This window comes from Eptesicus fuscus, chromosome 5, assembly GCF_027574615.1.
Source record: "Eptesicus fuscus isolate TK198812 chromosome 5, DD_ASM_mEF_20220401, whole genome shotgun sequence".
Lineage (NCBI taxonomy): Eukaryota > Metazoa > Chordata > Mammalia > Chiroptera > Vespertilionidae > Eptesicus > Eptesicus fuscus.
Window position 1 is genome coordinate 36,273,823 of NC_072477.1, and position 12,724 is coordinate 36,286,546.

General features: G+C 44.0%; 1 protein-coding gene across 3 annotated transcripts in view; it reads right to left on the reverse strand.

Annotated features, from left to right (window-relative positions):
* Positions 1-443: 443 nt before the first annotated feature.
* PELI2 (pellino E3 ubiquitin protein ligase family member 2) overlaps positions 444-12,724 on the reverse strand; it is a 174,419-nt gene continuing 162,138 nt past the window's right edge. For all 3 annotated transcript variants that reach the window (XM_008139014.3, XM_028141684.2, XM_054716037.1), the window contains one exon: positions 444-5,208. In XM_008139014.3, coding sequence (XP_008137236.1) covers positions 4,642-5,208 — 567 coding nt within the window. In that variant the 3' untranslated portion in view covers positions 444-4,641. The remainder of the gene's footprint in view (positions 5,209-12,724) is intronic.

Sequence of the window (12,724 nt, forward strand, 5' to 3'; positions counted from 1 at the left end):
ATTCTTTAAATATCAACGTGATGAAAAAAATTATCATAAATACATATATTTTCTTATGAAAGACATCAGTTTAAGGCCTGAAGGCTTATACATAATCCTTGTGTTGTTAAGCGTGAATGAAGATTTTCACAAAAGTAGCAATATGACTTTAATGGTCAGAAAGAGAATCCATTAATCCTACAAGCCAGGTTAAGATCTCCTAGAAGTTAGATTTATTTGACAGGGATGTAATGTCACAAGAAATAGTAATATAAGCACCGATGAAGTTTTTTTCCATAAGAAAATTAAGGGGGTTTTCAGTGTCCAGATTTTAATACATCCGCACTGTGTGGAATATAAAACAATAATAAGCTTAAATACAAGAATCAAGTCTGCTTTTGTATTAGCTTCCTAGTGAATGTCCTGATGAACCCAGGATAGCCACAGAGTCTGAAGACAACCACTCAGAAACATACTGAGATCTGTTTAATAGTTTTTGAAGGTTTTTCCTGTAAAATGGCTTGTATTTCCACAGGTACAATAGTGAAGAAATAAATTTTCCAATTTGACATGAAATATAAAAGAACAGTTTTACAAATATAGCCATAAAATTTAACTGCTCATAACACTATACATGGTAAATATGACCACCCCTTAACTTCTAGACTATTTAATACAGGGAAGCAATTTGTCATTTCCACTAAAACAAACAAACAAACAAAAAAACCCACAAAAAAACAAAAAACAAAAAAAAACCCAGCTTCCCTTTCATTGAGTTTATTTTGTTTAGAAAGTTAAATAGAACTGGAAAAATATTTGCTTTTCCCTACCTTCATCTAAGGATTGTTCATGAGGGCTAAAATTTACTTGAGAGGATGTAAGTTTTATAAAAAAGAAATACTGAGAAGTCTTGTTTTACTGCTTCAATAATTCTTACACTCTTTCCAAAAGATCCTAGTCTCCTCATTGGCCTTTGACTGGGTCATAGAAGCGATCACAGGGTGGCTCCATGTCCAGCACCGATGACGGACCTTCATACCTTCAGCCCATGGAGGCTGGACTGTGGGGATGTAAGGTTGACAGGCAAGGGAACGGAGCTGGACCTGGCTTAGAATCAAGGTTCCGTGGCTTGTCTATCAGAAATTCCATGTCACAAGGCAGGATCACTCGAAGACAGCTAGGTAGTAGCCAGCATTAACAATGGTGTGATCATAACTCTTTCATGCAAGTCCAGAGAACAGAATGGCTTTTAAAAACAAAAGAAGTCGATCAAAATCATAGGACGGCAGGTGACAATTCTGTGGCCTGTGTCACACTTAAATCAAGATGTGGGAAACATTTCCCTTACACTCTCAAAAGTGCCCAAACAACAATACTGAGCTCCCACATCACAGGAGTTGGAGTTTTTCTATGTAAGCAAAAGTAAAGCATTGAAGCTTTATGAAGCACTCTCCTCAACTCTCCTGATACAGTATATGGCAAAACTTAAAAATAATTTCCCTATTGATACTGGAAATAAATTCTACTACAATCATGTGTATGCCAGTTCCTGGCATATTTCTGCATCCAGATTCATTAGTCTCCTTAATGGAGCCCATCGTTTTTCCAATGGCTTTCTCCTTTCTCTAAACCCTAACCCTGAAATTCTATAACCAGTTATATCACGTGGCTTCCCTGAGGCACAAAGGTACCAAACTCTATAATTAACTATCAAGGAATGATAAATATGCTCTATTTATATTAAAGGATTTTAATTCTTTGGGGCCACAGTGGGGGAAAAAACCCAGAAAGCTTAATACTCTGCAGTGTGAACTGTAGCCCTTTTTGCAAAAAGCATAACCAAATAAGGGAAATGTTAAGAGTTGCAGCATGCATGACCCGGCAGCACCGATTATTAATAAAAAATTCTGGACTAGAAAAATATTGAGTTGTAACCCCATTCACTCTTAATTTTTTTTTTTTTTTTTTTGGTAGTAAACAACTGGAAAAAAAAAATACCAATGGGAATACATCACTGGGGCCAAACTTCTGGAAACCTATTCACAAAAGGCATTTCGGTCAGGCCGAGATGGGGATAATTGGTCAGTAATTTCCTATGAATGCACATAGGGGAGTGAGACTCACCCTTCAATGTGGTGGCAAGCAAGACATAAAAACAGAAATGACCTCTGAGAGGTTACCCTTTCTGAACTAGATGACTCTACTTTGGTGATTAGAGTTCTTTATTCCTACACACTGACACTCTCAACTCTGAGAAAGAAATCTCATTAGCCAAGATCATAAGGGGATCTGACTAGACATGGCCAACCAAGATGAACATGGTTTCCTTTTTGCAGACTTTCCCCCCATGCTGTGGTGTCCTAGGCAGGTGGGAGGGATCTCATGTGGAGATCAAAAGACAAGATGTAGTGCCCTCCAAGAGTTTGAAATTTATTTTCCAAATTTCAGCTTCCATTTAGCTATCCAAATTTGCTAAAAGTCAGAAACTTCAGGTTGGAAGATAATTTTGTTTTGAGGCATATGTTGTATGCAGAACTGCCAGACTCCTATATAGTTCTTGAAATGGAAAATTATATCAGAGCACAACTTTCTGGAAAAAAAGTTTTTTTTGATAGGCAAAAATCCAGTCTTTCTGGATGCTAGACCATTTACCTTACAAGATACCTTTAGGGTATCTAGAGTCCTCAAACCACCTTCTAGCTCTATAGCAAGAAGAGGGACTGTGTGCCTCCTTTACCATTTTGGGAAGCCCGAAGAATCACAGAATGAAAGGACACACTCTATCAGTGAAAGCTAATCACTGGAGACTCTGGCTAAATTAAGAGGCATTTGACGTATTAGTTAGGCAACCCCATTGCTTTCTTTTCTGTCTGCAGGCAGAGTATGCTACATAGAACAGGGTAAGCGATCAGTAAGAGGACTGTCGTTGGATTTTCACATCACTTAAAACCTAACAAAACAAAAAACATCTCATCCTACACAATAGTCTCCATGGAAGAGTAAAGCTATTTTATAACAGAGGCTGAACTTCTTATACATTAAGTCAAGTTAAGCAGCAGCAATCAAGAGTAATATAGCTTACCACTTTAAGGAAAAGGACATTCAAAAATGGGTCAGAACAATAAAAAATAGGCAAAATATATGCCAGTAGGCAAAACAAGGAAAAACCAATTCAAGTACAGATATAGTATATTAGAACCATATAAATTAGATATCTTTACAAAGGTTAAAAAATGTAGTACGAATGTGCAGTGGTCAATTGAAGAGGATGTTAGCTTAAATAAATACTTGTTCCATGTGGCAGGGACCCACCATCTCAGCCAGCTCTGTCCTGTAGGATTTCCATTCTGGGAGCAGTGATGCTCTGGCACCACACAGAACGGGCACCCACGGACTATTATTCCAAGTGGAAGGGAAAAAACAGAGAGGGTTGGAGGGGCTCATCTGAAATTTCAATTTAATTATTCCTCAGTAAACACTCATTTGCTCTCTTGAAATCAGGAATTTCAAATTATCTCTGCAGATGTACCACTTGGTGTTGTGTATATCTAATGATCACATTTAAATGTAGCTTGATTTGCAAACATTTTCAAAACTTCCAGAGCTCTGTAAGCTGCGAGGGAAGGTGACAGATGGCGGAGAGGGAGTAGATAAAAACGCCTGTGTCATTGTGACGTGTTGCTCTTAGGCTCACAGAATTTTGGCTTTCTTTAGGAAGAAAAGTAAACTTATGAAACCCCAACGAGTGGTTTTATAAAGTAAAATCTCACTTTTAATCGCTCTTAAATCTTAAACAATCCAGTAAGCAAATAAACTTGGTATTATAGTACCTAGGCCATGTTTACTGCTGTAATAATCACCCTCAGTGAATGGATTTTTAAAAGTTGCTACATTTTAATAAACTGAACAGTTCTGGCCATGCACGATGAGTATCGGGGATGAAATATATTAGAAATAACAAAAGGCAAACTAAAAAGTTATGGAAAGTTCTTTGTTTGAAATGCCAAGGTATTTGGTGAATGTGTGTATAAAATAACTATATTCCACCAAAGTTAAAAAGAAAACAGGACAACATATGAATATTCTCTCCCCCAAAAAGTAAGAAAAATAAATCAGAAAAAAAGCCCCAGATTTCAAAACCACCACCTGTGCCTAAGGTCTCCTGACTATTGATAACATTTTATAGAGCTACCCTTCGGTATCTGGTCAGATTCTAGCCTGTTGTATCAAGTATTTTCAGACATCGTAGGTCTTTTAGGTAACACCTACACCCTGCAGCACGGACCATGGCTTATTACGAGCCAACAACTTTTGAATAAATTTCTTCACTTGTAAAATATGATTTAAAGTTTTATCCAAGGCTACAAAGGGAAAAAGACTTGTTAAAAACCCAAGGTTGAAATAAAAGCATGGCGCTTTAAGTCCAATCATTACAGAGATCATGTGGTTAACCAGGCCGATTTCAAGGACGATGCCGCTGTTTGGAGCATGCAACACACCACTGGTCTCAAACTCCCAGCGCGTCTCCTCACCACGTTCCCTCCTCCCAGCCTCGGGCCCCCTCCCTTAATAAACAACACTATAAAAAGGTAAAATCGAGAGTTAGTGGCAAAAATCTTCACAGTAACTTGTTAATAAAGTCGTAGATGGCTGCCAAGGGCATCAGTCGACTGGACCCTGGAAAATTAATTTGATGCAGTTCTGCTCCCCGGCCAGCTGCGTGGCACAGAAGGGGCAGGCGGCATGAAACGCGTGAGTTCCGTGCGGCAGTGGGATCTGAGACCAGTACTTCGCAGACTTCTCTGAGCACACGTGTCCACATGGGGTGAATGCGTGTGTTGGCGGTCCTGCGTCCACGTAAAATCCTGCCTCACAGCCGAGCCACAGAGGCACGTAGGGGCCCACAGTCCTGCACATGGGACACTCCCGCTCGTTGGCCTCCGTGTCACTGCGGTGGCCCCAGTTGTGGTAGCCGTGCACGTGGCCGCAGCTGAGGTAGGCCCAGGGCTGCTTCTCCTCCACCACCTCCTTCCTGTTGATGCTGGGGAAGGCCAGGGTGTTGAGCCCCACGGGGCACTGTGGCCGCGCCGCATTGATCTCCTGCCGTAGGGCTTCGATGTGCTTCTGGGTGGGAGCGTGGAAGAGGCCGTCGGCTGTCCGCCAGAGCAGGGTGGCCCCGCACAGGTCGATGAGGGAGCCGTCCTGCAGCACGTTGGTCTCACTTTCCACCTAGAGCAAGTGGACAGACAGGCCTTTAAAAAACAAAATTTGGCAAAGCGCCGACATTCTCTCATTTCAAAATAAACATGTCATCTTTGAAGTAAGCATGGGGAGGCAGTTTATCGCACTAAAGACAGGACTGGGGGAGTAACTTACTCTCTCTGAGCCTCAGTTTCCTCTCTTGAACACTGGATATCCTATATAATAAAGAAGTAATATGCAAATTGACCGTCACACCCTCACAAGATGGCTGCCTACGACCAGGCCGGCGCAGGGGGGTTAGTGAGGGATGACCAAACAACTGACAGCAGGCTGCGTGGGGTGACCAGGCCGGCAGGGGGGGGGCAGTTGGGGACGACCAGGCCAGTAGGGGGGGCAGTTAGGGGCAACTAGGCCATCAGAGGGGGGCAGTTAGGGGTGACCAGGCTGGCAGGGGAGGCAGTAAGGGGTGACCAGGCTGGCAGGGGGGGGGGGGCAGTTAAGGGTGACCAGGCAGGCAGGCAGGTGAGCAATTAAGAGCCAGAGGTCCAGGATTGTGAGAGCAATGTCTAAACTGGGATTGGGCCTAACCAGCAGTCGGACATCCCCTGAGGGGTCCCGGATTGGAGAGGGTGCAGGCTGGGCTGAGGGGACCCCCTCACCCCATGCATGAATTTCATGCACCGGGCCTCTAGTACTACATATGCCACAGTCGCAAAGCCTTAGGCACAACCTGTGTAGCTCGAGGTGTCCAGTTAATGTGGAGGTAATTTCAATGAGCACAAATCTCCTTAGATTTTTTCCTCCTTACGTCAATAGCACAGTTACCCTCTGATCTCATCAGGGGCTGGAGATGTCCACCCAGTCCATCCAGTGATGACCACACGCATTTTGCCACAGCTGATCAGAGACCCTGTGGGGCTCTGCCATCATGACCGTGGTATCCACGTGCCTTCGGTGACTCCTGGCTCCCAACAACCCACCTTTTACCCTGCACTCCTGAGGGCCAGAGCACAAGTGTTCAGTGGGAGCCTTCACTTTGGGAGGATGGCTGGGGGCTGGGTTAAGCACCGAGGTGCTCACAAGACTGATGAACAGCTGACAAGCACAGTTGGGTCAGCAGGAATCTGACTGCTGCTTCAGTCCAGGGCATGTGCTTTAAGCCCTGGGGTGCAAGACCAATAAAACCTCATTCCCACCCAGAAGAGCCTTGTTCTTTAATAGTGGGAGCCACACAGGCTCCAGCTAAAGGTCAGTAAGGTGTTGCAAGTGCTATGTGAGGCCACATCACAGCAGTCCCAACGGGGACTCTGCCGGGGTCTGAATCGAGACTGTCACTTTCTAGCTCTGTGACCTTCGAGTCTCAGTGTGTCAGTTTCCTCTTCTGTAAAATGCAGATTAGGGGATTGTGAGGGTTAAAAAGTCATTACAAGTAAAGTGCTTGGAACAATGTCTGGCATGCAGTAAGCACTGTATAAATGTTTGGTACCGTTACTCTGATGATGGCAAAGTCAGAAGTGGTTTTTAAAGGGTTTTCCTTGAACAGAGATTTGAAAAAGATGTAGTTAGGAGTCAGCAGGTGGGAGAGGAGGCACACCAGGAGGAGGCAGGAGAAGGCCAAACACCATGTGCATTGAGGGAACAAGGGGTTCAACAAGGTTCAACAGGTAGTTGAACACGGCTGGATGGGGCGCAGGGTGTTGTGGGGGCAGGTCACGAGTTCCAGGGTGGAGAGATCGGTTGGCCTCGGTGCCCAAAGGGTGTCCCTGGGCAGTTTTAGGAAGTTATAAAACAAAGATTTGCCTTTCTAAAAGGTCCCTTCCAGAAGTGTGGAGGCCGGACTGATGTCTGTAACTGGAAGTAGAAACAGTGGGAGCTCTCTCTCTCTCCAGGCAAAGAGGGTGGGTGCAGCTCAGCAAAGAGAATATCAGTGGCACAGGTATTAAATGTGGAGGAACTGGACTCACAGCCCTCAGCTCTGGATTCACGAAGAAAGGTTTTTACGTATCTGGCTTCACTGTCTATATAGAACGGGGCTTTCCGGGGACAGATGATCTAGAAGATATAGCAGATTTGGGAGGAAAGATAGTAAAGTCAGTTTTGGGTGTGTAGTTTTGGGTTGTGCAGAGTGTCTGTAGTGTAATGCACAGAAGGCTGGTGTGGCTCAGAGAAGCATATCTGGGATTTATCAGCATCTAGGTGAAGCCTGGAGTGGACGAGACTGCCCACAGGGGTCCCTGGGAGGATAGGAGGCTGAGGACAGAGCCAGGGCACCCCCCCCCCCCCCAAGGCTGGGGTGCAGAAAACGAACTATGTAAGGAGAAGAGAGGGAGGGGAAGATCAGAAATTTAGTCATTCTCTGGCCTAAATGACTGTGCTGGCTCTCCATTGCCATCAGGATGAAGCCCAAACTATTAACCTTCACAATATGGCCACTAGACTTCAGCTGTTGTAGCTCGTAGTGAAACAGGGCTGCCTGTGCTGAGTGCACTCAGTTCAAGTGTATGGATGCACTGAGCTGGATTGCCCACAGGCATGAGCACAAAGTGCCCTTTGAGTAGCACTCTCCATCACACCCCACCCTATATCTACTCCTCGCCTGGGGAACTCCCACTCATCGTTCAGGTCTTGCTAAGAGGTCACTGATTCAGAATGCAGAGCTACTACATGCAAGAAGCAGGACTGGAACCTGTGGCCTGCCTTCGGAACCACAGTGGCTGCCCACACAGTGGCCTGTTTTCCTCTGATCTGTTCTCTCTTATGTGCCACCTCTATCTATGAAGAAAATGTGTAACTTTTCTCCAGAATACAGTGTTGGGGGCAGAATGGGGTAGATACCACTATGCAGAGGCAAGGATTTGGATTTTATTTTTTAAACTAGAGGCCCGGTGCATGAAATTCGTGCACGGGTACGGTCCCTAGGCTGCTGACGGGGCCTTCCTTTATTCCGTGCCACACCCTGGTGGTCAGCGCATGTCATAGTGAGCGGTCGAACTCCTGGTCGGTTGAACTCCTGAGGGGATGATTTACATATTAGCCTTTTATTATATAGGATTCTACAAAAGGGGGACAAAGAGAAGGCAGAAGGAAAAGACAGGGTTGTGGAAGTGAGAGATAGTTAAAACCTAATGGCCCCAAAATATCAGATGGCTAAGCTTAGAAAACAGAATTCAAAGCCCCATCCTCCACCTGTAGCAAGTGACAACCTTTTAAAGCCTGGTTTCCTCACCTGTAAATGGTAACAGTAACAATACTGACCTCCTAGGGCTGCTTTGAGTGATGTCTGAGAGAGAATTAACACAGAGCATTTGGTACAGCCTATGTGTAGTAACACTATAGTTATTTTTAATACTCGCACTCACGGGACAGAGGACGTGCTTAGATAGGGGAAGGGAAAGAGAGAGAGAGAGATACATGTGAGAGAGAAACATGGATGAGCTGCCTTCCATACATGCCCTGACCAGTGGTTGAATGCACAACCCAGGTAGGTGCCTGGACTGGGAATCGAACCTGTAATCTTTCAGTGCACAGGACAAAGCTCAACTGACTCAGCCACTCGGGCTGGGCAACACTATGGTTATTTTTATAATTTCACCTAAAATTAGGTAAGCAAATCAACTTAACTGAATTTACCTAATTTTACAGAAAGCCAATATAGTTTAATAAAATACTCGAGTCTACTAGAGCGGTATTATACATATTACCATGTTATCATCCTATATAATAAAGAGGTAATATGCAAATTGACCTTCACACCCTCACACAAGATGGCCATCCCCATGTGGTCAAAGATGGCCACCCCCATGTTGTCAAAGATGGCCACCACAAGATGGCCAGCAGGGGAGGGTAGTTGTGAGTGATCAGGCCAGCAGGGGAGGGCAGTTAGGGGTGACAAGGCCAGCAGGGGAGGGCAGTTGGGGGCAACTGAGCCTGCAGGGGAGGGAGGGCAGTTGGGGGAAACCAGGCCTGCAGGGGAGGGCAGTTAGGGGTGGCCAGGCCTGCAGGGGAGGCAAGTTAGGGGTGCCTGCAGGAAAGGGCAGTTGGGGGCAACCAGGCCTGAAGGGGAGGGCAGTTAGGGGTGGCCAGGCCTGCAGGGGAGGGCAGTTAGGGGCGACCAGGGCAGCAGGGGAGGCAGTTTGGGGTGACCGGGCCAGCAGGAGAGGGCAGTTGGGGACAACCGGGCTGGCAGGGGAGTGGTTAGGGGGTGATCAGGCTGGCAGGCATAAGTGGTTAGGGGCAATCAGTCAGGCATGCAGGCAGGCAAGCAGTTGGGAGCCAGCAGTCCCGGATTATGAGAGGGATATCCGACTGCCAGTTTAGGCCTGATCCCTGTGGGACATCCCCCGAGGGGTCCCAGATTGGAGAGGGTGTAGGCTGGGTTGAGGGACCTCCCCGCCCCCTCAGTGCATGAATTTCATGCACCAGGCCTCTAGTTAAGTAGATAAATGAGTAGGACACAATTCACAGTTCATTTGCCTATTTATTTACTCAGGGGTTTAAGCTCCTGAAAAAATATTTCCCCCACACTTAATTAAAGTACCAAGGGCTCATCATGTGCTGTAATAATGAGCAACTGTGGTGACTTGTTAAAAACACGCAAGTATATTGATTCACATTAAACACTGAATATGATGTTAATATAAAACCCTCTACCAGTAGGCAAAGACTGTTGTCATAACAAATATTCTGGACTTTTACCTAAACACCTTAGTTTCAATATTTCCGTATTAAATTACAAATGCTATTTCAAGACACATAGTTCCTATCAACTGCTACTGGTAACATGCATAGGACCAGAGTATCACACATTGGAATGGAAGTGCAAAGAATCAGCAGGCTCTCTTCTCAGATAGAGATAAACTGCTCTCCAAGTTTTCAAGTGGGGATCACAGGAGGATGTCCCTTCATCCCCACTGTGTCACCCACAAGTCCAAGACCAGACTGACAGAAACTGGAAACCTTTACTGTTGGCTGGGTCTATGATATACTACCAGATAGTACAGCACAGCTTTACGTAGGTCTCAGGGTCACTTCCAGGGAAAACTAACATTAACATATTTTGGCGTTATCTCTGTGGCACTGTAGACTTCTCTGGCACACTACAGTAGTGTGAGCTGGGTCACGACACAATTCCCAGAGTGGGCAAGACACGCATCCCAGGTGTGCCCTCTGGGACAAACAAGCCCTTTTGTGGATTGCTGCGAATGCTTTACATTTGCCCAGGAGGCAAATGCTCTGGTGTGACCATCTCAGATGAGAGCCAGATGTGACTCCTCACAAGGCAGTACTGAGTGATGGCCAGGAGTCCAGACTCTCAATCAGAGTTTCAATCCAATCAGTTGCCACTTTCTAACTCTGTGACATTGGGCAATATTTACTGTATTTTTCCGTGTATAAGACGCCCCCCACTTTTCCAACCCCAAATTAAGAAATCAATATTTTAAACATTGTGCTGATTTTCCTCTTAAGGCCTTCTTCCTTTTTGGCATCTTAAGGAGTTGCTTTTCCTGTTTTCTCCACTGATCATACACTCAGTGGGAGGAGGTCCAAATTGTCTCTCTGCAGCTCTATTTTCATGCTCTTTTGCATAGCTAATTACACTCAGTTTGAATTTTGCAGAGTAAGACAATCGCTTACAGGTATTTTATCTTTTTATTTTTTGACATCTTTATGTGCTCAGAACGCTCTGGTCCCTGTTGCATCTGTGCACTCTCCAACTCCACCTCCAATTATGGCATCAGCTGACATCAGTAACAATAAGGCTTGTGATTAGAGGAAGTCTGTTTGACAAGGTATGGGCAGCTACTCACTTGCAAGGCTCCCTCCTCGGCCGACTTCCATGTATAAGACCCCGCGCCCCCCCCACTCTCCCGACTTTCAGTCTAACAATTTTAGAAAAAGCGTCTTATACATGGAAAAATACAGTAACCTCTCTACTCCACACCTTCCTCACCCATAAAAGTGGGACAATTCCACTTCCCTGACAAGGCTGCTGTGAAGATTAAATTAGGAGTTAATGATGTCTCTGAAATGTTAATGCAGTGCCTGCACCCAGCAATCTTTTACTGACTTCTCACTGTTGCTCTTAGAATGAGTAATAACCAGGCTGGCCAACATAGGTCAGTGTTGTGTAACACTATCTGGTGATCAGAGACAAAAAGTTATTTGGAAAAACTGCTGTCACATTTTCTTCCCTATTTATAATCTCTTTAAAATCGTTTAGACAAAGTTTATTGAATTTGCTTGGCCTCTCTTAAAAAACACTCCTCATATTTACTTAGCCATGATGCTCCAAGACTGGGCTTTATCATCAAAGAAGTTGTACCTGTAGCTGAGTGATGGTATAAAATAGAAATTTAAAAAACATTCCTTGATAATAAATAGCAAGGAGAGAAAAGCCAGGTTAGTAAAACTGCGCCCCCATCTTTGTTTTCCACCTTAAAAATCTTGGTTATCATCTTTCTCTCTGAAAAATGCTAGAACAATCCTCTATTTCCCTAAGTTTTTTCTATGGGAATTTTGAAGAAACCATTTGTTCTTTTTTGTTCTAGTTTCTATCTAACATTTAACTAAAAGTACTGGAGTGGGAAATTTATTAAGAACCTTTAGATGATTGGATAAGAAATCTGTGGTACATTTACACAGTGGAATACTACTAGGCTGTAAAAAAAAAAAAAAAGAAGTAATTCTTACCTTTTGCAACAGCATGGATGGACCTGGAAATTATTATGCTAAGTGAAGTAAGACATTCAGAGAGAGACAAATGCCATACAATCTCAAATGTGGACTCTAATCAACAAAATACTCAACAAACAAAATAGAAACAGAAGCATAGATACATAGAACAGACTGACAGCTTGTCAGAGGAAAGAGGGTTTGGGGCGCTGGGTGATAAAAGGTGAGGGATTAAGCAAAACGTGTGTGTGTGTGTGTGTGTGTGTGTGTGTGTGTGTGTGTATAAATAAATATATATATGACAGATAAACGTAGGCAACAGTGTGGGGCTAGCCAGAAGGGAAGGTGGTTGGGGAGGGGGAAATGGGCAAAGGGGGGATAAATGGGGACGGAAAGAGACTTGACTTTGGGTGATGAGCACATGATGCAGTGTGCAGATGATGTTTTATTAAATTGTACACTTGAAACCAATGTCACCCGAATAAATTCAATTTAAAAAACCTTGCACACTGTGCCCCATAGCTGTGGCAAGATCATTCTCCATAGAAGAAAGTGTTAAATAACCAACTGCTTTAGGGCATTTGGGATAAGTAATAATAGTTCTAGGAAAATATTAGCATGCCAAGTCAATGCACATATGACTTATTTCAAATAAAAAGCTATAACTACGATTCCGGTGAGTTATATATATATATAGGGAATTATGTATTAATTTTCTTATTACAAACTCAAAAAAAGCTAATTATCTTTTAGTTCCAGAAGGTCTAGTAAATAATTCTGTAAATCAAAATTTTCACTAATTAGTTTTAGACTGTTTAAGTTTTTTTCCAAATTAGTAAAGTTTTACACTAAAAATAAGTTTATTCTTAGT